Source organism: Pipistrellus kuhlii, unplaced genomic scaffold (assembly GCF_014108245.1).
Source record: "Pipistrellus kuhlii isolate mPipKuh1 unplaced genomic scaffold, mPipKuh1.p scaffold_m20_p_6, whole genome shotgun sequence".
Classification (NCBI taxonomy): domain Eukaryota; kingdom Metazoa; phylum Chordata; class Mammalia; order Chiroptera; family Vespertilionidae; genus Pipistrellus; species Pipistrellus kuhlii.
Genome location: NW_023425562.1, coordinates 35115045 through 35139828, shown reverse-complemented (window position 1 = coordinate 35139828; position 24784 = coordinate 35115045). Strand labels below are relative to the sequence as shown.

The 24784-nt window shown below is 41.1% G+C and overlaps 1 protein-coding gene across 6 annotated transcripts; it reads left to right on the top strand.

Moving 5' to 3' along the window:
- The first annotated feature begins 985 nt into the window (after window positions 1-985).
- On the top strand, window positions 986-23713 carry ADNP2 (ADNP homeobox 2). Of its 6 annotated transcripts, none has more exons than XM_045574730.1 (5): window positions 997-1038; window positions 4059-4138; window positions 10523-10577; window positions 16214-16303; window positions 18999-23713. In XM_045574730.1, the coding sequence occupies exons 3-5, from the start codon at window positions 10536-10538 to the stop codon at window positions 22263-22265; spliced, it is 3399 nt and encodes a 1132-aa protein (XP_045430686.1). In that variant the 5' UTR covers window positions 997-1038; window positions 4059-4138; window positions 10523-10535; the 3' UTR covers window positions 22266-23713. The 6 variants fall into 6 exon arrangements, with proteins under 6 accessions (XP_036274029.1, XP_045430686.1, XP_036274031.1 ...); XM_036418138.2 differs by having other exon boundaries at window positions 10523-10643; XM_036418136.1 differs by lacking the exon at window positions 4059-4138 and having other exon boundaries at window positions 986-1038; window positions 10523-10643.
- Window positions 23714-24784: the final 1071 nt, after the last annotated feature.

Sequence of the window (24784 nt, the reverse complement as noted above, 5' to 3'; positions counted from 1 at the left end):
TAGTCATTAGGGACTAGGACAGGGACCCAATAAATAAAAGTAGGTGTTAATATACACACCTGGCTTCATTAAACTTCAAGCTCCCTGAGGGCGCTTGATTCAAAGAAGATCCAAAGCCATTTTGAAAGCTCCTACTCCATGTTTTCATTCGTTTTGAAAAATATATTATTGCTTCACAGTATTTAATGAATCTGGGCAAAGTGAATTTTAAGGCCATTTAGTTTTTACAAATGTATGTAATTAACTTACAAAACATACAGTGGCTCTAACTTAAAAATCAGACTTCTCAAGAAAAGGTGTGACAAATTTTTTTAGAATAGTCAGGAGACCCCCATCCAGTCAGTTCACCAAGATGAGCCAATCAAGGGCACACTTGTAAAAGTTCTGATAGCCCAAGTTCTACTGTCCAATGGCAGGGCAGGGTTCTCTTCATAGCTAGCTTCCTATTGGCTCTGACATGTGGGCGTGGCTACCCATTCCTGCTGCAGCTACTACCGTAGCTCCATCCCCATTCCATGCAAATGAGGTCAAAGATATAGGGAGCTCACGTGATTGGCCACGTGGTTGATGACCCAATTGCCCCACCCCTTCAATGACGTCATTATCCACTCAAACTCTCACGAGAGTTTGCACAGATGCTGGTAAAGGACTAGAGGGCCAGTCCACTGTGGCAGAAGGGGTGTCAAGGTAGGGGGCTCCTGCAGGACATCACCACTCCCCCCACAGAGGCTCCAGTCCAGCTTTAGGCAAGGTCCCCAAGGGGTCTGTGAGGCCCGGCCCAGGGGTCCCACGCATCCTCTCATCCTATTGGCTGACTGCACCGACATGCAAATGAGTGCATGCGTCACTTCCGGAGGCAAATCGAGCGCCATTTTCTCTTTCTGGCCGAGCTGGGAGGAGGGGACAGGGTCGCGCGGGGGTGTGCGCGCGCCGAGGCGGGGGTCCCGCCGCGCGGGGCGGAGGCGGGCGTGGGCCCCGGCGGGGCGGGGCGCGGCGAGAGGCGGCGGCGAGAGGCGGCGGCGCTCCGGGCGCCCAGCGGTAGGTACGCCCCGGTCCGGCCCCGCGACGACGCCCCCGACCGACCGGGCCCGCGAAGTCCCGGCGGCGGCTCCGCCCCGTCCCGCCCACACCCGCGGCCGCCTCACGAATCCCGCGGCGTTCTTCGGCGGCGGGTTCGCGGCCCGAACGGCGCCGGTCGTCCCTCCGTGTCACGTGGGACCGGGGTGGTCGCCGCGGGGCGGGGCGGGGGCCGCGAGGCCGGGGCGGGAGACGAAGGGCTGGGACTGGGGGGGACAGTGAGTGGAGGCGGGGGACGGGGACGGGGGAGGGGGGCGGCCCCGGGATGTGGGGGTGGTAGGGCGGCTCCTGCAAAGCGCACCCCGCGCAGCCCCGGTTCTTCTCGGACTGGCCCCGGACCGGCCTTGAGTGACCGCGAAAGTGGGCCGTGAGGATGCGGCCGCTCCTTAGCCTGCCCCGTGGTATTTTCACCCCAGAAGGAAAGGGCTGCGTGAACCCGTTTCTTCACCTTGGATGGTCTGATGTGACTATTGACGATTTACATGCAGGTGTTCACATTAAAATTTTAACTTTTCATTTGCCGGTGCCGACTTGCGTGGACATAGATTGTTTGCAAAATTTCTGCCTAACATTTGGCTTTGGAATGTCCGAGATTGTAACTGCCAGTTCAAATAATGCCCAGTTGCATAATGGGAAATTATTACATATTTTAACTATTATTACTTTTTTTTTTGCATTTGAATGAGAGACTCGCGCTATTGAAACTCGCTGTGATGCGAAGATGTGCAGTGTTTATCAAAAAGTTGGGCTTGGAGTCTAGGTAGGCGTTGCTGTGGAGAGCGTTTGGGGGAGGGAGAATCGTGGAAAACAGGGTCGTGGAAAGTGCGTGTTCATCTCTGGGTGGGAGTCAAGTAATGTAACCCAACTTAGAGGTGCTCCTGGAGAGTTGGCCAGATAGTGAACAAACTTTCTTTCGTTTGGAGCAGGGACTTGGTTGAGCCTGTGTTCTTGTTTTTGTTAATCCTCACCGAGGATATTTTCCCATTGATTTTAGGGAAAGTGGAAAGGAGGGGAAGAGACAGGGAGAAACATCAATGTGAGAGACATCAATTGGTTGCTGCCCTGACTGGGAACAGGATCAAGCCCCCAACGGAGGTATTTGCCCTTGACTGGAACCAATCACAGACCTTTCAATCTGCAGGTGAATCCTCCATCCTCTGAGCCAAACCGGCTAGGCTTAAGGCATACGTTTTGTGTGTGTGTGTGTGTGTGTGTATTTTTTAAGCCCCTATTCCAATGCTTGTGCATTTCATATCGATTTTTGGAATTAGGTTCATAGCAAACTCAATGCGATATTCTAAGTGCTTTTCTTGTATTAATGCATCCTCACAACTCCTTCATGGAGTAGGTTGCACTTTCCCTGTTTCACAGGTAGGCAACTAAGGCCCAAGGATTAAGTAATTTGGGAAAGATTGCACAACTAGTAAACTGTGGAGTTGATTGGAACTGGAGCAGAGTGGCTCCAGAATCCTTGCTGGTGAGATCATTGTGCTGTGTTGCCTCTCAAGTGAAATTTTTTTAAAGTTAGATTCCACCGGAACTCAAACGAAAGTTCTGTTGCTTAAAAGGTATTTATTATCTGATTGACTTTATATTTTAGAATATTGTATTTTTTTATTTTTTTTTTACATAATGGAATATATTTAAATGGTCATGATACTAATAACAAAGGAAAACCCTTTAAGTGCCTCTTTAGGAAATAACAGTTTCTGGTACATATCAGTGGACATTTTGGTAGGTCCATGTTTACCACACTATGAAATTAAAATTAATTTAGTGTGAACTGAGATAGATTAGTGCAGCTGCATTAATTAGCCTGTGGGTTTTTTTGTTTTTTTTCAGATGTACAGATTTAACTGAGTACTAAAATATATGGAGAACAGCATCGTTAGAGGATCTATAAATATGAATACAGCGAACAATTTCTTTCCTGGTAAACCCACTAGATATTTTGAATGGTATCTTGCATCTTAGAATGGATAAAAAGTATAGTATTTTGGAATGAAAAATTATGGTAAAACTCAGCTTCTTTTCCCCAAAGTGATTGGCAACAATAGAACAGATCTCTTGAAAGGTTATGAAACTTTTATAATTTACCTATTTTTTTTTTTTTGTTACCCTTAAACATTAGCAAACTTCTAAAAAGGGAAAGTTTTTTTTAAAAAAATATTTCATTGATTTTTTACAGAGAGGAAGAGAGAGGGACAGAGAGTTAGAAACACTGATCAGCTGCCTCCTGCACACCCCCCAGTGGGGATGTGCCTGCAACCAAGGTACATTCACTTGACTGGAATCGAACCCGGGACCTTTCAGTCCACAGGCCGACACTCCATCCACCAAGCCAAACCAGCCAGGGCAAGGGAAAGTTTTTTTAATGCTTGTTTTGGGGGAATCAATAACAATGATGAGGAAATGGGGACACTTCCCATTAGGTCTCAAGCTGGTGTGGTCGGTCACATACTCCAGTTGCCCCGATCTCCAGTGGGGGTGTGGAGAGGGCAGCCAATCAGTGATTCTCTATCATCATTGATGTTTCTATTTTCCCCTCTCCTTACTTTGAAATAATAAAAATACATATTTAAAAAATATTTACTATTCAAATTTTTTAAAAGCAACAGCAGATGAACCTTTGGGAATACACACACACACACACATATGTCTGTATGTATGTATGTATGTATGTATATACACATTTATTGATTCCAGAGAGAAAGGGAGAGAGATAGAAACATCAATGATGAGAATCATCAATCAGCTATTCCTACTGGGGATCGAGCCCCAAACCCGAGCTTGTGCCCTGACCAGGAATCAAACCATGACCTCTTGGTTCATAGGTTGATGCTCAACCACTGAGCCACATTGGCTGGGACTATTCTCCAAGTATAAAACAGAAGACTGACAATTCCTTGGCCTTGTTCCTAAGTCTTGAATAGGTTACTGTAGAGTCTATTTAAATTTGCTCAATCACAGCTTCATTTCAGTATCTTCCTGAGTCAGCCATTCTTCAGTAAACTCCAGGAACCAGCCTATGAACTCAGCCTGTTCTAAAACCGCTGCTCAGGCAAGTTCACCAATCCCTCTTCTCCATGCTTCTCAGAATCCTGTAATAAGATTAGTGCTTGCTAGATAAGGCCAGACTTATTTGCAAGCAACAAATTTAACTTCCTTAGCATACAGAGGATAGTGGAACTTTAAGGAGGAAACGAAAGCAAGTCTGATTGAGTAGAAAGAATATCATAGAAATTTTTGTTGAGCCTTGCTCTGGCTAAATACGACAGTGTGGGCTAGAAAGTCACCTGTACATACTTTGTAAAGAGAGCCATCATGAGGTTCTTGACAGCTCCTCTGTTAGAAGATGCTGTTGAAGACTGGAACCCAATTCAGTGTATTTACCTTTTTTAAAGTATGATTTTATTGATTTCTAAGAGAGAGAGAAACAACGATAAGAGAGACATTGATCAACATTGGCTTAATTGACCTTTTGCTAAATATATTCACACTTTTCCTTCTTCACCTCAGTCATTTTTTATGCTGATGTGTTCACCTGGAACATCTTGGCCTCCACCTCTGTAAGCTTCCATAGCCGTTCCGTTTTGAATCTCCATAGCCCTTTCACATGTCTCATGAGTCTTAATGTTTTATATTACCCTTTTTAATTTATTATAAACATTTGCTATATATTATGCTCTGTGATAGGCCCAGCCATGCAAATAAAACATGATTCCTGTCCTGAAGTTTAGTCTAATAGAGAAAATAGGTAATTACAGCATAGATGAATGCAATGAAAGATGTATAAACTGGTTCCTCTGGGGATTCCTAGCAAGGGTGCATAGGGGAATTGCTGACTTGTAGAAGTTGTCATTTAAAATCTTGGGAGATACTGCCAAATTACTCTCTAAACATGTAGAAATTATAATTTTTCTACTTCACTAGTGAATATTATAAATCTTTAAAAGTTATTTTCTGTAATTAAAATTGGCATTCATTATATTACCTAACATTTCTTTAATTCAAATTTTATGAATTTTATTTTTAGCTTTTATAGTTTACACATTTAAAAACTTCATTTGAAATAATTTCAGATTTACGGAAATACAATTAAAAAAACCCTCCCCCCATCATTTGAAAATAGGTTGCCAAACAAGATGCCACATTACCCCAAATATTGTCTGTTATCTCTAATAAGAACATTCTCCTACATATCCAGAACACAACCATCAAATCAGGAAATAAATACATTATCACTATGGAAGTTTTGCCAGTTCCAATAATATTTAAAGTAAAAGAATCTAGATAGAATTGCACATTATATTTAGTTATCTAGTTTCTTTTGATCTGGAACAGTTCCTTAGTTTTTCCTTCCATGATCTTTTTAAGTGTATAATTCATTGATTTTTAAATACATTCACAAAGTTGTACAACCTCACCACAATCTGATATTAGAACATTTCCAGCATCCACCCAACCCAAACCTCATTCGTTTGTAGTCAGTACCTCTTCCCACCCTGGCCAACTGTTAAGCTACCCTTTATCTCTGTAGATTTGTCTTTTTTTGATTTCCTGTAAGCGAAATCAGACAATATGAGGACTTCTGTACCATCCTCTTTTAGCATTATGCTTTTAAGATTCATATGTGTTATAGCATCTATTAGTACCTAGTGCTTTTCATTGCTAAATAGTGCTTTTCGTTCTGCTGTATGGATATACCACATTTGTTTATTCATTGGTCATCTGATGGACATGTGAATTGTTTCCACATTTTGGCTATTCTGAATAATGTTATATTGTATGACCTGGACACTTTTGAGTATTAAAAGTTAGTTGTTTTTTTACAGAGTCTCTTAATTTGGGTTCGTTTGCCAGACTTCTGTGAATTACTCTTTTTTCTTGATTATTAAGTATTTTGGGAGTAGGTGCTTGGAAACCATGTAAATATTCCATTTCTCATCAAGCTTTTATTTATTTATTTTTTAATTAAATTATTATCTGTGTACATATTTTAACATTGGCCCCCCTCGCATACATACCCTCCCTCCCCAGAGTTTTTCTCATCAAGCTTTTAATTTATTTAATTATAATACCATGGAATTAAGTTTATATTCTAGTGGGTTATGTTTTGGTTATTGCTGTATACCAAACTATCCCAAAACTTGGTAGAATAAAACATTTTATTTAAAAACCTCAATAATTCTTTGGATCAGGAGTTCCACAATGTCTGGGTCTCAGTCTGGAAAGACTCAAAGGCTGGGGTTGACTTGACTGATGGGCCTTAGTGGCATCTTTTCTCGCACATATAGTAGAATATCTCTGTGTAGTCTCTGTTGGGCTAGTTTAGCTTCCTCTAACATCGTGTGTGGATTCCAGCATGATGGTCCCCAGAGGATAGGCAGCAGTGTGGCATTTTTATAGTGTAGCCTTGGAAGTCATTGGCGTTAATTCTGCCATTCTTTATTAGGTAAGGCAGCCATAAAGTTTTGCCCAGGTTCATGGGGTGGGGGCATAAATGCCCTTACTTTTTGGAAAGAGTATCAAAGTGATATTTGAGAAAGAGCACGTGGAATGGAAGATACTGTTTCACTATCTTTGGAAAATTTTAGTGCATTGGCTCTAATCTATTACTGTCATTTTATTTGATGCCCCGATTGGCCCGTATTTTGCTTGTGAGAACTTCAGGCTGGCTTCTTTTGAATTCTTTTGATGTGTCTCGCCATTCTTTGACCAACTTCCTTATTTTCTGGCACAAGGTGTTCTGGGAGCATCTTGTCTTTTCCATGTTCCAGCCCTCAAATCAGCCATTTTCCCAAGGAGCCCTGGTTTCTTTTAGTGGAAAGTGGTATTTAGAAATTAAGATTTGGGTCATAGGAGTGCTCGAAGTGCTATTGGGCTGGGAAACTGCTTCTAGGCTCTTTTACTGGGCAGAGCTATGGAATGCTCACACATTTATTTTTATCTATGTGTATATTAAAAGCAGTTTAGGTCACACCTGTGCCTTCTTTTCCAGTCAAATATCAAGGGTTTATTTTAATTTTATGTTTTTTTCAGATATTTTAAAAACAGATTTTTTAGATGTAATTTATATACCATACAGTTCACATATTTAAAGTGTACGTTTTAAAGTGTACAATTCAGCCGAAACCGGTTTGGCTCAATGGATAGAGCGTTGGCTTGGGGACCGAAAAGTCCCGGGTTCGATTCCAGTCAAGGGCACGTACCTTGCTTGCAGGCATATCCCCAGTAGGGGGTGTGCAGGAGGCAGCAGATCGATGACTCTCTCTCATCGATGTTTCTAACTCTCTATCTCTCTCCCTTCCTCTCTGTACAAAATTAATAAAATATATTAAAAAAAAAAGTGTACAATTCAGTGGCTATTAGTATATTTGCAGCTAACACCACAGTCAGTTTTAGGACACTGTGATGCCAGAAAGAAACTGTTCCCCTAAGCCACCACCTCCCAGTTCTCATCAGCCTCCCCTCAGCCTTTATTTTCTCAGCTTAGGCAACCTGTGTTGTACCTTCTGCTTGTATATATAATTTGTCTGTTCTGAACATTTCATGTAAATGGAATCAGACCACTTGATTCTTTGTGTCTGGCTTCTATCACTGAGCGTTATGTTCCTTGGGGCTCACCCACATTGTAGTCCAGTGAGTGCTTCATTTCTTTTTAGGGCCAAATAATATTCCATTTTATGAATGCACCCCCCCCCCTTTTTTTTTTAATCCGTTCACTAGTTGATGGACTTACGGATTATTTCTACTTTTTTGGCTATTAAGAAAAGTGCTATTCTGATGGTGGGAATGCAGACTGGTGCAGCCAATGTGGCAGACAGTATGGAGTTTCTTCAAAAAGTTAAAAATGGAACTCCCATTTGACCCAGTAATTCCACTTCCAGGACTGTATCCCAAGAAACCAGAAACACTAATCAGAAAGAATATATTCACCCGTATGTTCATAGCAGCACAATCAACCATAGCTAAGATTTGGAAACACCCTAAGTGTCCATCAGCAGATGAGTGGATTAAAAAACTGTGGTACATCTACACAATGGAATACTATGTCACTATAAAAAAGAAGGAACTTTTACCATTTGCAACAACATGGATGGAACTGGAGAACTTTATGCTAAGCGAAATAAGCCAGTCAGAGAAAGATAAATATCACATGATCTCACTCATATGTGGGATATGATCAATGTAGTTTCATAAACAAGAATAGATCAATCTAGAGACAAATGGTAGGGGAGAAGGGTTAGAAAGCAACCAAAGGACTTTTATGCATATATTTTAAAATATATATATTTTATTGATTTTGTACAGAGAGGAAGGGAGAGAGAGAGTCATCGATCAGCTGCCTCTTGCACACCCCCTCCTGGGGATATGCCCACAACCAAGGTACATGCCCTTGACCGGAATCGAACCCGGGGGCCCTTCAGTCCCCAAGCCGATGCTCTATCCATTGAGCCAAACCGGTCTCGGCCTTTTATTCATATTAACATAACCAATGGACACAAACACTGGGGCAGTGGGGGCTTGCCTGGGGTGGGAATGGCTTGGGGGGGGGTCAGTTGGGGAAAAAAGAAACATAAAATTTTAGACAATAAAAAAAAGTTGTAAAAAAAAAAAAAAAGAATAGTGTTACTGTGAACATTCTTGCAGTTTTTGTTTGGATGCGTGTTTTCATTTCTCTTTGGTGGAATTGCTGGCTCATATGGTGCTTGTGTATTTAATCCTTTGAGGAACTGCCAGACTGTCCTCCAAACTGGCTGTACCATTTTATTGCCAGTGATGTAGGAGAAATCATTTCCCTACATGCTTGCCAACACTTGTTCTTTTCTTTATTCAAAATTATAGCCATCCTTATAAGGTATAAAGAAATATCTCATTGTGGTTCCATTTGCATTTCCACATGTCTGTTTAGCATTTTGTATGTGCTTAATGGCCATTTGTATAGTAGCTACTTCTTTATTTTTTTTAATTTTTATTTCTTTATTTTTTAAATATATTTTATTGATTTTACACAGAGGAATTGAGAGGGATAGAGAGTTAGAAACATCGATGAGAGAGAAACATCGACCAGCTGCCTCTTGCACCCCCCCCCCACTGGGGATGTGCCCACAACCAAGGTACATGCCCCTGACCGGAATCGAACCCAGGACCCCTCAATCCACAGGCCGACGCTCTATCCACTGAGCCAAACCGGTTTTGGCAAGCTACTTCTTTAGATCCTTTGCCCATTTTAAGTTTGGATATTGGTTTAATTATTGAGTTATCAGAGTTCTTTTTACAGTCTGGGTATAAGTTCCTTATCAGAAATACAATTTGTAAAAATTTTCCCCATTTTGTGGAATTTCTTTTAAAAAAATACATTTTATTGATGTTTTTATAGAGAGGAAGGGAGAGGGAGAGAGAGTTAGAAACATTGATGAGAGAGAAACATCAATCAGCTGCCTCCTCCACACACACACATCCTCTCCCTCCTCCCCCTCCACACACACACACACACACACACACACACACACACACACTGGGGATGTGCCCACAACCGAGGTACATGCCCTTGACTGGAATCAAACCCGGGACCCTTGAGTCTGCAGGCTGACACTCTATCCACTGAGCCAAACCAGTTAGGGCTTGTGGATTTGCTTTTTGCTTTTGTATGTTTTCCTTTGAAGCACAAAATTGTTTTATTTATATTTTTTTAATTGATTTTAGAAGAGAAAGGGAGAGAGAGATAAAAACATCAATGATAAGAGAATCATTGATTGGCTGCCTCCTGCATGCCCCCTACTGGGGGACCGAGCCTGAACCTGGGCACATGTCTTGACTGGGAATCTAGCCATGACCTCCTGCTTCATAAGTTGACACTCGACAATGAAGGCTTACTGACAGGCTGAAGCACCAAAATTTTAAATTTTCATGAAGTCCAACTTACCTAGTTTTTATTCTGTTTCTTTTTGGTGTCATATCTAAGAGTTCATTGCCAAATCCAAGGTCATGAAGATTTCTTCTTGTTTATTTCTGACAGTTTAAAAAATTTTAGCTCTTAGGTGGAGGTGTATGACCCATTTTGAGTTGATTTTTTTTGTATGGTGTGAGCAAAAAGTGCAACTTCAGCCCTAGCCAGTTTGGGTCAGTGGATAGAGCATCAGCCTGCAGACTGAAGGGTCCGGGTTCAATGCTGGTCAAGGGTCCATGCTTTGGTTGTGGACTTGATCCCCAGTAGGGGCATGCAGGAGGCAGCCTATCAGTGATTTTCTTGTGTCATTGGTGTTTCTATCCATCCATCTCCCTTTTTGAAATCAATAAAAATATATTTTAAAAATTTTTTTCAAGTGCAACTTCAATCTTTTGCATGTGGATAATTAGTTGTCCCAGCATGATTTGTTGAAAATTACTCTCAATGTTTAAAAAATCCTGTTACTTATTACAGCTTCCTTTTCTTTCTAAGGAAAATTCCAAAAATGTTTCAAATTCCTGTGGAAAATCTTGACAACATCAGGAAGGTACGAAAAAAGGTGAAAGGAATTCTTGTGGATATTGGGCTTGACAGCTGCAAGGAATTGCTGAAGGTAAGAGGATATCAGTAATAGATTAAGAGCAGACAAGTTTGTTTTTATTGATTTTAGAGAGGAAGGGAGAGAGAGAAACATCAGTGATGAGAGAGAATCATTGATTGCTGCCTCCTGCACCCCCTACTGGGAATGGAGCCAGCAACCCAGGCATGTGCCCTTGACTGAAATTGAACCCAGGACCTTTCATTCCACAGCTGGACACTTCTATCACTGAGCCAAACCAGCTAGGGCAGCTGACAAGTTTTTAAAGTGACTTTTATGAAGGGCTTTTTATGATCATTAAGTTTTGTTTTTTTAATTTCAAGTTTTGTGTACTTTGTTGTTGTTGTTGTTGTTGTTGTTAAGTCTCACCTAAGGATATATTTTCTCCATTGATTTTTAGAGCGAGTGGGAGGGTTGGGGAAAGAGAGCAAGACTGACAGACAGACTGACAGACATGGATATGAGAGATGGGATCAAACTTGCAGCCCAGGAATTGAATCCATGTCCCTTCAGTGTAGTGGTTGACACTCTAATCACAGCCACACCAGCCAAGGCACTTGCATTTTTAATTTGCTTTATTAGAGTTTTACTTTGAACATTGTACCCACATTAACTGTATACAAAGGACATTTTAAGATACCAGAAATAAAGCATAAAAGCGTTCAGACACTGAATATGTAAGCTATATATAGTCATTAGTTTTAAAATACTGTTGACCCTTGAACAACAGGGATTTGAACTTCACGGGTCCACTGGTACACAGTTTTTTCCAATAAATATATAGTCAGCCCTTTTGGTTTCACATATACAGATCCAACCTGCTGCAGATCAAAAATAATATTTTTGGTCAAAACCGGTTTGGCTCAGTGGTAGAGCGTCGGTCTGCGGACTGAAAGGTCCCAGGTTCGATTCTGGTCAAGGGCATGTACATTGGTTGCGTGCACATTCCTGGTAGGGGGTGTGCAAGAGGCAGCTGGTCGATGTTTCTCTCTCATCGACGTTTCTAGCTCTCTATCTCTCTCCCTTCCTCTCTGTAAAAAAATCAATAAAATATATTTTAAAAAAACCAAAAAAAACACAATATTTTTGATCTGGGCAGCACCTGGGTCTCCAGGCCCTTGCATGGCCCCCTTCACCTGAGTCCCCAGCAGAAATGCGGTGAGTGCAGCAGGATGCTGCAGGCCAGGGCACAGCCTGGGCCTCTGGGCTGCCTAGTGGTGCAGCACTGAAGCCAGCAGGCAACGTGCTCTCTCCCAGGTGGCCTCACAGCTCGGCTCCTTTGCAAACCTATGGGGAGCCCAACCGGCTCTGCAGTTCTGGCAGCTGTGGCCCTGCTCACCCAGAAGATGCTGTGCGGCTGCGGGCAGGCTGAGCTGTTGTCCTGGGGAAGGGTAGCAGGGGGAGTGAGAGTGAGCTCAGCAGACAACCCGTCACCTCCACCCCCAGGTAACTGGAGGGAGGCTGTAGAGGATCTCCGATGCCCGCGGTGTTCCGCTCCACCCTGGTGGTCAGTGCACATCATAGCTAGATTCCCAGTCTCCAAAATGCCACAAATTCTCCTGAAGCACTTTTTAACTCCATCCTATACAACTGATTCATGGTTTTCCTTTTCATTCAGTTTAAAATATTTTCTAATTCCCCTTGTGATTTCTTCTTTGACCCATGGATTATTTAGAAATGTGTTTAATTTCTAGAAATTTTGGATTTTCTCTCGATACCATTTTAAAAAAATCTGTTTTTATTGATTTTAAAGAGAGGAAGGAAGAGGGACAGAGGGATAGGAACTATGATCTCCTGGTTCATGGGTCAACGCTCAACCACTAAGCCACGCTAGCTGGACTAGAATTCTTTTTGTTAAAGATTTATTTAATTTTTCTCTGGTCAGAGATTATACTTTATAATTATTTCAGTCCTTTTAAATATTTTATAGCTCAACATGAGTCCTGTTTTTGGAAATGTATCATGCGTATTTGAAAAGAATTGCATTTTGCTGTTGGTGGAGAGTTCTATAAATGTCATTTTGTGAAGTTGTTAGTGGCGTTCAGTATTCTTACTGCACCTCCATCCCCGTCACCCCCACTCCCAAGAACCAGCGAGAGGTTGCAACGCATTTCCAACGCCAGCTTTGTTCTGAGTGCCACCCCTAGGTGCACAGGGTTGATCTCTGTCTTTCCTGAAGTCTCCAGCTGTAATTTTGGATTTAATTTTTTCTCTTTTCAGGTCAATCAGTTTTGCTTCATATACTTTGAAATTCTTTTAAGTGCATACACATTTAGAATTGTTGAGTTCTTTTGAAGACTAGACTTTCTATCCATTTTTTAAAATTGATTTCAGAGAGGAAGGGAGAGGGAGAAAGAGATAGAAACATCAGTGATGAGAGTGATTTATCAGTTGCCTCCTGCGTGGCCCCCACTGGGGATCAGGCCCACAACCCAAGCATGTGTCCTTGACCGGAATCAAACTCAGGACACTTCAGTCCACAAACCGACACTATCCACTGAGCCAAACTGGCTAGGGCACATGCCTTGTTAACATTCTTTTTCCCGTGCTGAAATCTGCTTTGTTTGAAATCAATGTAGCTCCTTCAGCCTCTTTTGATTAATGGTAGCATGATATATCTTTTTAAATCTTTTTACTTTTATTCTGTGTCTTTATTATTTATTTATTTTATTTATTTTATTTTTTTATTAAGATATTATATGTGTACATACCATACCAATCGCTGCCACTGCCCCCCTGTGTCTTTATTATTTAAAGTGAGATTTTTATAGATAGCATTTTTTAGTCTGTGTCTCTTAATTTGAGTATTTCAAACTAGGGTAGCCAACTATGGCCCCAAATATGGGCCATATTTGGCTGTTTTGTAAATAAACTTTGTGGAAATAGCCATCCTTGTCAGTATTTCTATATTGTCTCTGGCTGCTTTTGTGCACAATGGTGGATTGAGTGCTTATGTCAGAGACTGTATAGCTGATAAAGATTTAATGTTATCTGTTCCTTTAAAGAAATGGTTTAACACAGCCCCTGCTACTTCATGTAATTATCAATAGGGTTGGGTTCAAATCTCTCATCTTGCTATTTATTTTTACTTATCTCTCTGTCCTTTGTTCCTTTTTTCTTTTTCTGCTTTCTTTTAGATTGAATATTTTTTATAATTCCATTTTCACCTCCATTTTTTATTTAGTAGCTCTGTGCTTTCATTTACCTTTCTAATATAATACTGTTTGCTTCACATGTGATAAAACAACCTTACAGCAGTGTGCTTTTCCTCCCCTTCCAGCCTTGGTGCTATTGTCATGTGTCTTATTTCTGTATGTTGCAAACCTCACAATATACTATTTCCAACTTATATACTTGTAATAATGTGTACTTTTCTGTAGTTCTGAATTGACTTGGTAAGCAATGTGTTACACAGGTATATTCAGAAACAGCAGTTATATTAATTATCTTTCTTTTGCTTAACTAATATTTGTTAATATATTAAAAAGACCTTTGCCCCTAGCCAGGTGGCTCAGTTGGTTGGAGCATTGTCCTTTACACCAAAAGATTGCAGGTTTTTTTCCTTCGAATTTAATAAATCTTTATTGCTCAGATTATTACAATTGTTTCTTCCCCCCCCTCCCCAATAACTCTCTTCCACCTGGTTCCCACCCCACCCTCTGCCCTTGTCCTCATCCATAGGTGTACAATTTTAATCCAGTCTCTTCCTGCACCCCCACACCCCTTTCCCCCTGATAGTTATCAATCCATTCCCTTTCTTTGCCCCTGATTCTATTATATTTACAAATTTATTCTGTTCCTCGGATTTTTAATTTAATTTAATTTTTAGATTCATTTGTTGATATATATGTATTTGTTGATCATAATTTTTAAAAAATATAGTTTATTGATTTTTTACAAATAGGAAGGGAGAGGGATAGAGAGCTAGAAACATTGATGAGATAGAAACATCAACCAGCTGCCTTCTGCACACTCCCTACCGAGGATGTGTCCGCAACCAATGTACATGCCCTCGACCGGAATAGAACCAGGGACCTTTCAGTCTGCAGATTGACGCTCTATCCACTGAGACAAACCAGTTTTGGCGTGTTGATCATAATTTTTATCTTTACTTTTTTTTTTTAATTTTCTTTTGATATTTTATTTATTTTTTACAGAGAGGAAGGGAGAGAGATAGAGAGCTAGAAACATCGATGAGAGAGAAACATCTACCAGCTGCCTCTTGCACACCCCCTACCGGGGATGTGCCCACAACCAACGTACATGCCCTTGACCAGAATCGAACCTGGGACCTTTCAGTCCGCAGACTGACGCTCTACCGCTGAGCCAAACTGGTTTCGGCTCCCTTTCTCTTCTTAAATAATACATTTCAGCATTTCATATAATACTGGTTTGGTGGTGATGAATTCCTTTAGTTTTTTCTTATCTGTGAAGCTCTTTATCTGCCCTTCAATTCTGAATGTTGGGTACAGTAATCAATTTAAAAAATATCCTCAGATGAGGATTAAAATTAAATTGATTATAAGGACAGTGATATAAACTGTGAAAGAGAAAATACAGAAAATTATTTTTTTTAGAAAATAAAATTTTAAATGCCATGTTTCTACCATTCAGAGATTACCATTATTAACATCTTAGTGTGTGTGTGCAGTCTTTACCAATTTAAGCTTATATTGGCCATGCTTTTTTATTACTTTGCTTTTTTCTGTGACTTTCAACTTTCTGTGTCATTAAATAATTGTCTTACCTATTACCCAGTTTATGTTCAGATTTCTCCAGTTTTTCCCCAAATTTTTTACACTTGGTTTGTTTGAACCAGGATTCAGTCTGGACTCCCATCAGATCTGGTTGCTAGGTTCTCAATGACACCATCTCCTTCCATCGCCTCCCCTGCTGCCATGTTCGACACCCCCTGGTCTACATGGTCTGCCCTCTTTGTGGCCGACACCTGGTGCCCTTGGTTCGCACACACTCAAAACTCTCACTTTATACTCTTAGCACCCTGAAATTCTTTCCCAAAGTACTCACCACTGATGCGAGGTGGTGTGTGCTGATTTTTTCTTCTTTTAAAAATTATTTGTGGGAAATATATTTCTTATGAAGCTATAATTTTAACTTGGATTATTTCAGCCTATTCCTTGGGTTTTATACACTGAGTGGCCAAATTATTATGATCTCTGAATGCGTAATAATCTGGCCAATCAGTATATTTATATTAGAGACTGGGTGCATGAATTCGTGCATGGGTGGGATCTGGCCAGCCTGGCCATGGAGAGGGGACATGGGCTGTTGGCCAGCCTGCCTGCTGGTCAAATTCCTGGTAGAGGGGACAATTTGCATATTAGCCTTTTATTATATAGGATATACACTGAGTGCCCAGATTATTATGCTTTTAGAGATCATAATAATCTGGCCACTCAGTGTATATTTAATGGCTGTGTCATAGTTTGCTCAGGATCTGCATTTTTCACTTCACTTTCCCGTGTAGATTTCTTAGGTACCAAGTAATCCCACCAGGTTCTAATGAAATATTTCTTTATCTGCTGAAATTGCATAATTTTTCTCTTTTTCTCCCATTTTGAAAGGACCTTAAAGACTTTGATCCAGGAGAGAAGTACTTTTATAATACATCATGGGGAGATATTTCTCTCTGGGAACCTTCTGGAAAGAAAGTGGTATGTATTTTTGTATTTGATTTTCATGCTTCCTCAAAAGTTGAGGGTAAAGGTTGGTTCACTTCTGAGGGATGTATGTCACTTGTACTGGGGTTACTAATGAACAGATGGGGAGGAGGTGAGATGTATGGCTTGCAAATACTGTCTCTCAGCCTATGGTTTCTCTTTTCTTTTTTAAAAACAGTTTCAAAGAACAGAGCTTGCTTAGTTTGATGAAGTCTATTTTATTATTTTTTTCTTTTGTGAATATTTCTGGTGTCACCGTTAGGACGTTTTCTCCCTACCCAGAGACCTATCCACATTACTGATAATAATGTACAGTTGTTAATGAGTTTTGTTGATTCTTTATTAAGTGTAATTTTTGCTGAGTATCTTGTTTTTCAATACAGTATTTCATTGACTATAAGACACCTTTTTTTTAAAAAAATTTCTTTATTGATTAAGGTATCACATATTTGTCCTTAACCCTCCATTCCAATCCCCCACTCCCCACTCCAAGACACCCTTTTTAATGAACCTTTAATAAAACTAAAGTCATACTCCACTTAAACTGGGTGTTTAAGTGACATCAGGTGTGAAGTATTCCCAGATTTCAGAGATATATGGGGTTTTTCAGCCCTGGGTTTATTATAGTTCCTACCAGAAATGCCAGAATCTGGGGTTTCGCTAATTGCAGAGAAGTAGCAAAATGTTGTTGGGTGTGTTTGGTGATTTCTCTAACCTGTGACCCAAGAGGAGCAAGCACATGAGTAGGAGAGAGACGGTCACAGAATGGGGGCACCTGTGTGTTAATGAGAAAGATTGTTCATGAGAGCAGATCTAGGAAGGATGGGTCTGAACTGTGGCCACTGTGTAGCAAGGATCAGTGTCCCCACATGGAACAATATCTGCACAGCCCATGGTGGGACCTCAGTGAAGCATTCAGTCTTTTCAGGTCTCACCCTCCTCCTTTGTGGAATGAGAGCCAGATGTTCTGTGGTTCACATCTCCAAGGTCTAGAGACTTTTGAGACCAGGGGGTGCACTGCTCTCACATCATCACAGATGAACAGTTTATTGTATTGCACTCCTCTGTTGACCAGGGTGATTCAAGTATACGTATGTTCTTATGCCCTGAGCTTGTTGAATCCCCCATCATGTGCCTTAAAGAGAAATTCCATAGAGTCAGTAATATATTCTGTTGCTTGAAACTTACCTCATGGTTATTTGTGGTGATTTTGGCATAGTCCCTCTTTATTTACTATTTGTTACATAGTTTATTGGACACTTATACTTGCTGAGCACTGTCAATGTGGCTCTTACCTTCCCCAAGAATAGAAATAGGAAGTAAAAGATAGTAATGATGGGTTTTGTAATTTGCAAGTTAGGTTATTTGTAGATAAGTTGCAGAGGCTTTAGAATTTGGAATAAAAACAACATTGGAGAAAGGATGAAGCAGTTAATTCAAAGTACTATAAGGACTAAGTAATGAGATCTGTGGTTTTAGTGGATTGTTTGGAAACTAGGCACGCCATATGTTTGTATGAACTGTGGGCTAAGAATAGTTGTTACATTTTTATTTATTTTTTTAAATATATTTATTTTTTTAAAAGATATTTTATTGATTTTTACAGAGAGGAAGGAAGAGAGAGAGAGTTAGAAACATCAATGAGAGAGAGTCATCGATCAGCTGCCTCTTGCACATCCCCTACTGGGGATATGCCCGCAACCAAGGTACATGCCCTTGACCGGAATCGAACCCGGGACCTTTCAGTCCCCAAGCCGACGCTCTATCCATTGAGCCAAACCGGTTTCGGCTAATTATTACATTTTTAAATGTTTGAGAAGGAAAAAATGAATATTGTTTTGTGATGTGAAATTGATAATGAAATTTGAATGATGTTTGTAGTTTTATGGGCACAAAGCCATGTTCATGGATATTCATGTCACCTATGGGTGATTTTTTTTTCCTTTGAGCTATATTTTTTAATTAAATCTTTATTGTTGAAATTATTGCATGTGTCCCCTTTTTCCTCCCATTGACCCTATCTAGCCCTTCCTCACTCCCTGCCCCAGCTGTGGGTGCTTTTGTCTTACCAAGCAGCACTGAGTGATTGACACTGAAGCTCTTGGGTGGCCCACAAAGCCTAAAATATTTATTCTCTGGCCCTTTAAGGAAAATCTTGCCCTGGCTTAAAACACATTGTTCTTGCCCAGTTGCTATGGCTCAGTGAGTGGGTGTCAACCTATGAACTTGGAAGTTATTGGTTTGATTCCTGGCCAGGGCTCATGCTCAGAATGTGGACTTGATCTCTGGTAGGGGGTGTGCAGGAAGCAGCTGATCAATGAATGATTCTCATCATTGATATGTCTCTCTCTCTCTCTCCCCCTCCCTCTCTAAAGTCAATTAAATTTTTTTATATAAAAATTAAAATTATATATATATATATATATATATATATACACACACACACACACACACACACACACACACACATATCGATATATATATACACACACGTACATATATACACACACACACACACACACACACACATACATACACCGGTATGTATATTTGAAAACACATTGTTCTCTGAGGGGTGATAGAGTTAAATTATCTAGCATGTTAAAAAAGAGTCATATACTTGTGAACTATAGGTGTATCTCACATATAATAGCTTTATTAAATGATGCTGAACTTTTTCTTTTAACAGAGATACCGAACAAAGCCATACTGTTGTGGCCTCTGCAAATACTCTACAAAAGTGCTTACTTCATTCAAAAATCATTTGCATCGTTACCACGAAGATGAAATTGACCAAGAGCTGGTGATCCCTTGCCCAAACTGTGTATTTACCTCTCAGCCCAAAGTGGTGGGACGGCACTTCAAAATGTTCCATGCACCTGTTCGGAAAGTGCAGAACTACACAGTGAACATCTTAGGTGAGGCTAAGTCATCCAGGAGTGATGTCATCAGTTTTACATGTTTAAAATGTAACTTTTCAAACACTTTGTACTACAGCATGAAGAAGCATGTGCTGGTAGCCCATTTTCACCACTTAATTAACTCCTACTTTGGTCTACGAACTGAGGAAATGGTTGAGCAATCCAAAACGGATGATCCCCCTTCTACAGAGAAGATGCCACCCTCTGACAAGTATTACTGTAAAAAGTGCAACGCCAATGCCAGTAGTCAGGATGCATTAATGTATCATATTTTGACGTCGGATGTACACAGGGATTTGGAGAATAAGCTTAGGTCCGTGATTTCAGAACATATTAGGAAGACTGGACTTTTGAAGCAAATGCATATCGCTCCCAAACCAGCTGAACACGTGACCATACCACCGAGCAGAAGCACTCCGGGTGTCCCTGCCACATCTTGCTTTCACCTCGCCTTACCGCCAAATAGTCAAAACCAGACTGTTGTCCAGCCAGTTCAGGGCTCAGTCCAGCCAGTGACTGTGGCCTCAGGTGCTTCTGGAAGCCTCACCCATTCTCCACCTGCCACTGCCCAGTCCCATGTGACTCTCATCTCCAGTCCCCTGCCTGGGGGCCAGAGCAGTCTTGCTGTGCCACCCTCAGGGCCGCAGCCTGTCTTCCTTTCTCACGGAGTCCCACTACATCAGTCAGCAAATCCTCCTGTGTTGCCCTTGAGTCAGCCGGTTAGACCTGTCAGTAAGTCTGCTGGAACAGGTATCTTCCCCATAAACCAGACCATCTGCCCAGGGGTTTTACCCCTTAACCAGCCTGTTGGGCCTGTAAGCCAACCAGTTGGTTCTGGGGTTCTTCCAGTAAACAGATCTGTTGGGTCCACTGTCCTTCCTGTCAGTCCCTCTGTCACCCCTGGGGTTCTTCAGGCAGTCTCTCCAGGGGTGATTTCTGTAAATCGGACTGTCCCATCAGGTGTCCTTCCTGCAGGCCAAATGACCCCAGCTGGGGTTATCCCTTCAGGACAGACGGCAACTTCTGGGGTTCTCCCTGCTGGCCAGATGGTCCAATCTGGGGTTCTCCCCATTGGCCAGACAGCTCCGTCCGGGGTTCTCCCCCCTGGGCTGACAGTTCCATCACGGGCGCTCCCTCCTGGCCAGACGGTCCCCCTGCGTGTTCTCCCTGCAGGCCAGGTGGTTCCACCTGGGCTCCTTTCTCCCAACCAAACAGTCTCGTCAAGCATTCTCCCTGGGAACCAGGGTGTGAATTCTGGTGTGCTGCATCTTGGCCAGCCAGTCATGTCAGGAGTTCTTCCTGTGAGCCAACCAGTGAGGCCTGGGGTCATGCACCTTAATCAGTCTGTGAATACTAACATTCTGCCTGCCAATCAGCCAGTTAGACCTGGTGCTTCACAAAACACAACTTTCTTGACATCAGGCTCCATTCTAAGGCAGCTGATACCTACAGGGAAGCAGGTGAATGGGATTCCCACATATACACTTGCTCCGGTATCTGTCACTTTGCCTGCACCACCTGGAGGTGTTGCAGGTGTTGCCCCACCCCAGGTGCCCATCCAGCTCCTGCCGTCCGGCACAACTGCACAGATGGCCAGTCCGATGGCTGGCATGCCCTCTCCCTCAGTGGTGGTGAATGCAGCTCCAAATGTGTTCATTCAGCCCTCCTCCTCTGCAGCAGAGCTGAGCCCAGTGCTCAAACAGGCGAAGCAGTGGAAAACCTGTCCAGTTTGCAATGAGCTCTTCCCTTCCAACGTCTACCAGGTCCATATGGAAGTGGCTCATAAGCACAGCGAGTCCAAATCTGCTGAAAAACGGGAGCCAGAAAAACTGGCTGCATGTGCGCCATTTTTGAAGTGGATGAGAGAGAAGACAGTTCGGTGTCTCTCTTGTAAATGCTTAATATCGGAGGAAGAGCTCATCCATCACCTACTGAAGCATGGCCTGGGGTGCCTGTTCTGCCCACGCACTTTCCACGGCATTAAAGATCTCTCAGAGCACAGCAGGACCATGCACCTGGGGAAGAAGAAGGTACCTGTGGATTATAGTAACAAAGGTTTCCAACTGGATATTGATGCCAATGGCAACCTGCTGTTTCCCCATCTTGATTTCATTACCATGCTGCCAAAGGAAGAGTTGGGGGGGCGGGAAGTCTACTTGGCAATACTGGCTGGGATACACTCCAAGTCACTCGTACCCGTGTATATTAAAGTGAGGCCTCAGACCGAGGGTGCACCCAGCAAACAGGCATTGACCTGCCCCTTTTGCTTTGGCACCTTTGTGACAACCGAGGCCTATGAGCTCCATTTGAAGGACAGGCACCACATCATGCCAACCGTCCACACAATCTTGAAATCTCCAGCTTTCAAGTGCATCCACTGCTGTGGGGTTTACACTGGAAACATGACCCTGGCGGCCATTGCCATCCACCTCCTGCGCTGCAGAAGTGCTCCAAAGGACAGCAGCTCAGACCTGCAAGTCCAACCGAATTTCATTGAGAACAGTGAGCTGCTTCTAGTCAATGATGAGGTGCTGCACGACTCCAGCTTTTCTGTAAAGAGAAAGCTGCCTGATGGCCACTTTGGGGCAGAAGACCAGCAGGAAGGGGAGCAACAACTTCTGGCCATAAACTCCGATGTGTCCCCAGCTCCAGAGAAGGTAACGAGTGTCGTTCCTCTTAAAAGACAAAGGAATGAAAGCAGGACGGAGGGACCACTTGTTGTTAATGATGACGCTCTTCAAATTTTAGCATTAAATCCCAAAAAATATGAAGACCGTTCTTATGAAGAAAAAAAGCAGTTTCTTAAAGATTATTTCCACAAGAGACCATATCCTAGTAAAAAGGAAGTAGAGTTGCTGTCCTCACTCTTGTGGGTGTGGAAAATTGATGTGGCTTCATTTTTTGGAAAAAGAAGATACATTTGCATGAAAGCAATAAAAAGTCAGAAGCCTTCTGTCCTTTTAGGCTTTGATATGTCTGAACTTAAAAATGTTAAACATAGATTGAACTTTGAGTATGAACCACAAAATTTGTAAAAAATTAGGAAATTAGTTTTTTTAATTGAGATTTTTAAAAATGTTATTTTTTTCACTGTATGTTGAACTAATCAATTTCAGTGGTCTTTATGCTGCTCTTTAGAGGTATTTCAGGTGCTCAGCAAGACTTCGTATGAAGAAGTGATAGTTCTTTTATAATTCTCTGCAGTTGGATTTTGTCACATTTTTTAGTTTTTTTCCCCTCTGTTGAGTAAATTAAATATTTCGATATTTTGTGCACACCTTGTTTTTCCAGTAGTGTCAGGATCGTATGATAAAAACTGAAATCCACATTTGTTTTTTCACTTAAGGAAATTTCAGCTTATTTCAGATTATTAATTAACTGCAGATCTTTGATCTCCCTCAGCTTTACACATAGCTGCAAATGATGCAGTAAATGTGTAGAGAAGTAAGCACAGACCTTTGTGTTGTGTGCAGCTGCTAAGGGTGCATGGCATTCACTATGCTGTTTTATTTTTGTAAGATATTTGCTTATTAGATTAGTTTTCATTTAACTTTTTTAAGGTTTGTCTTAGCCATTTTTTTTTTTTATAACTCATAGAAAACCAAATGTTTTTGTTTGTTAAAAAAATATAATGAACCTGAAGTCTGGTATTTTAGCTCGTAAGAGTTATATTACAAATAAAGTAATTCTTTTCAGTGTAGACTTCTCCCCTCTTTTTGATATGGTGATAAGTCATATTTCCATTCAAAGGTAAGACAATAAATCTTTAGTGCCTTTAGAATAAACATTGAAAATACACACACAGACTCTCCTACTAATCTAACTGTACACAAACCAGTGAAAGGGAAGGACCATGTTACTCAGGAATAAGATTTTTACCCCTGAGTGTGGATACTGAAATATAAACAAGTTTTCAGGGACAAGGGAAAATCAGTAGACCTAAGAGCTCTATGGTGGGTCAAGTTCCATGGTTGGGCCATTAATTTTTGACAGTTTCCCAGAAGTCAGCATATTCATACTAGGGAAATGGATGTTCCATAGCCCAATGTCTGACTAATGGGATTGGTATTGGGAATGAACTCCCATTCTTTTACTGTTCCCTGGACAGTTAAACCTCGGGGTGTTTTTTTTCTTTTCACATAATGGTATAAAAGATCTTAAAGCACCGGAACTAGTAATGGAGACTAACCAGGATAGATCTTAAGTCATTTTTTGCTGGTGACACACAGCAGAGGGACCTGTCTAATGTATTTAGAGGATCTGACAGTCTCTGGAAAATAAGATAATGTTACTATATGGATTTTAAATATAATACTTGCATGTAATTGCTATAATGTGTATTTTTGGGGCAATTGTGAAACTGGTCTGTGATTGTTGGTGTACTCTGTTGTAAATTCAAAAAGAGCTTGTTAAAGTTTATTTTTTTTTTTTTACCCTGTTGTTTTCAGAGTGTCTATTTTGAATTAAAATTTGTTATACCACTACAAATAGAACTGTTTAATTCTTGGTACTTGGGCTGACGCTCTAATCACTTAGCAATACCAGCCAGGGTACATCAGCTTTACATATTTAAAGTCTATTCAGTTAAATGTAGCATACTATTTTAGCTTCTCTGAATTAATTTACCTTTATTTGATACTATTTTTTAGTAAATAAAAACCACATCAGTTCACTTGTTAATAGTGAGTAAGTCAGAGGGCCCCAGACAAAGATCAGTGTGACTCCCACAAAGGTGCAGGGTGCCACCTTCAGTGTCTTCCGTAACGTGGACCACAAAGCAAAAGTCTTGAGGAAGGCAGGCAGGGACCAGGATAGATGTGAGCAGGCAGGTAAGCATACGTGGCCAAAATCTGTTGTATTGCTAGGGATCTTTAAATCCACCATATTGTCAGTTTGAAAACAAATACTATTATACTATCATTCATACAAATCGTACAAATGATCTAGTTACACATTTTGAGAGGAAAAATATATAATGCATGCTGCTAAATAGTAGCTAAGGTTAGTTTTCCACAACTTTTTAAAGAAGGTGCTTCCTCAACCACTTTATCCACTCATAAAATGAGCAATATGATTGTTCGTTTATTTATTTTTGAGAGAGAGAGAAAGGAAGGGAGAGAAATAAAAAAAACCTTGTATGTGCCCTGACCCGGTATTAAATCTACAACCCTGGTGTATCAGGATGATGCTCTAACCTGCTGAGCCACCCACCGAGGGCTATGATTGTTTATTTTTAAATATATTTTTTTATTGATTTCAGAAAGGAAGGGAGAGAGAGATAGGAACATCAATGTTGAGAGAGAATCATTGGCTACTTCCTGCATGTCCCACACAGGAGAGAGCCCGCAATGTAGGCATATGTTCGACTGGGAATTGAATCATGACCTCCTGGTTCATGGGTTGGTGCTCAACCAGTGAGCCACACAGGCAAGGCAGTTGTTTATTTTTAAAGAAAAAAAAAGTAAAAGAAGGAAAGCTTTCCAATAAAAATTTAAAATTTTATTAATATTTAAATTATAAACCAACTTTAGCAACCATATAGACATGTTTTACT

What these genes read in the sequence shown, in the direction of transcription:
- ADNP2 (XM_036418136.1), top strand. Translation starts at nt 10,536, where the DNA reads ATGTTTCAAATTCCTGTGGAAAATCTTGACAACATCAGGAAGGTACGA. An exon ending in GCTGCAAGGAATTGCTGAAG is followed by an intron (nt 10,644 to 16,213) that starts GTAAGAGGATAT and finishes CCATTTTGAAAG; the next exon opens with GACCTTAAAGACTTTGATCC. An exon ending in AACCTTCTGGAAAGAAAGTG is followed by an intron (nt 16,304 to 18,998) that starts GTATGTATTTTT and finishes TTCTTTTAACAG; the next exon opens with AGATACCGAACAAAGCCATA.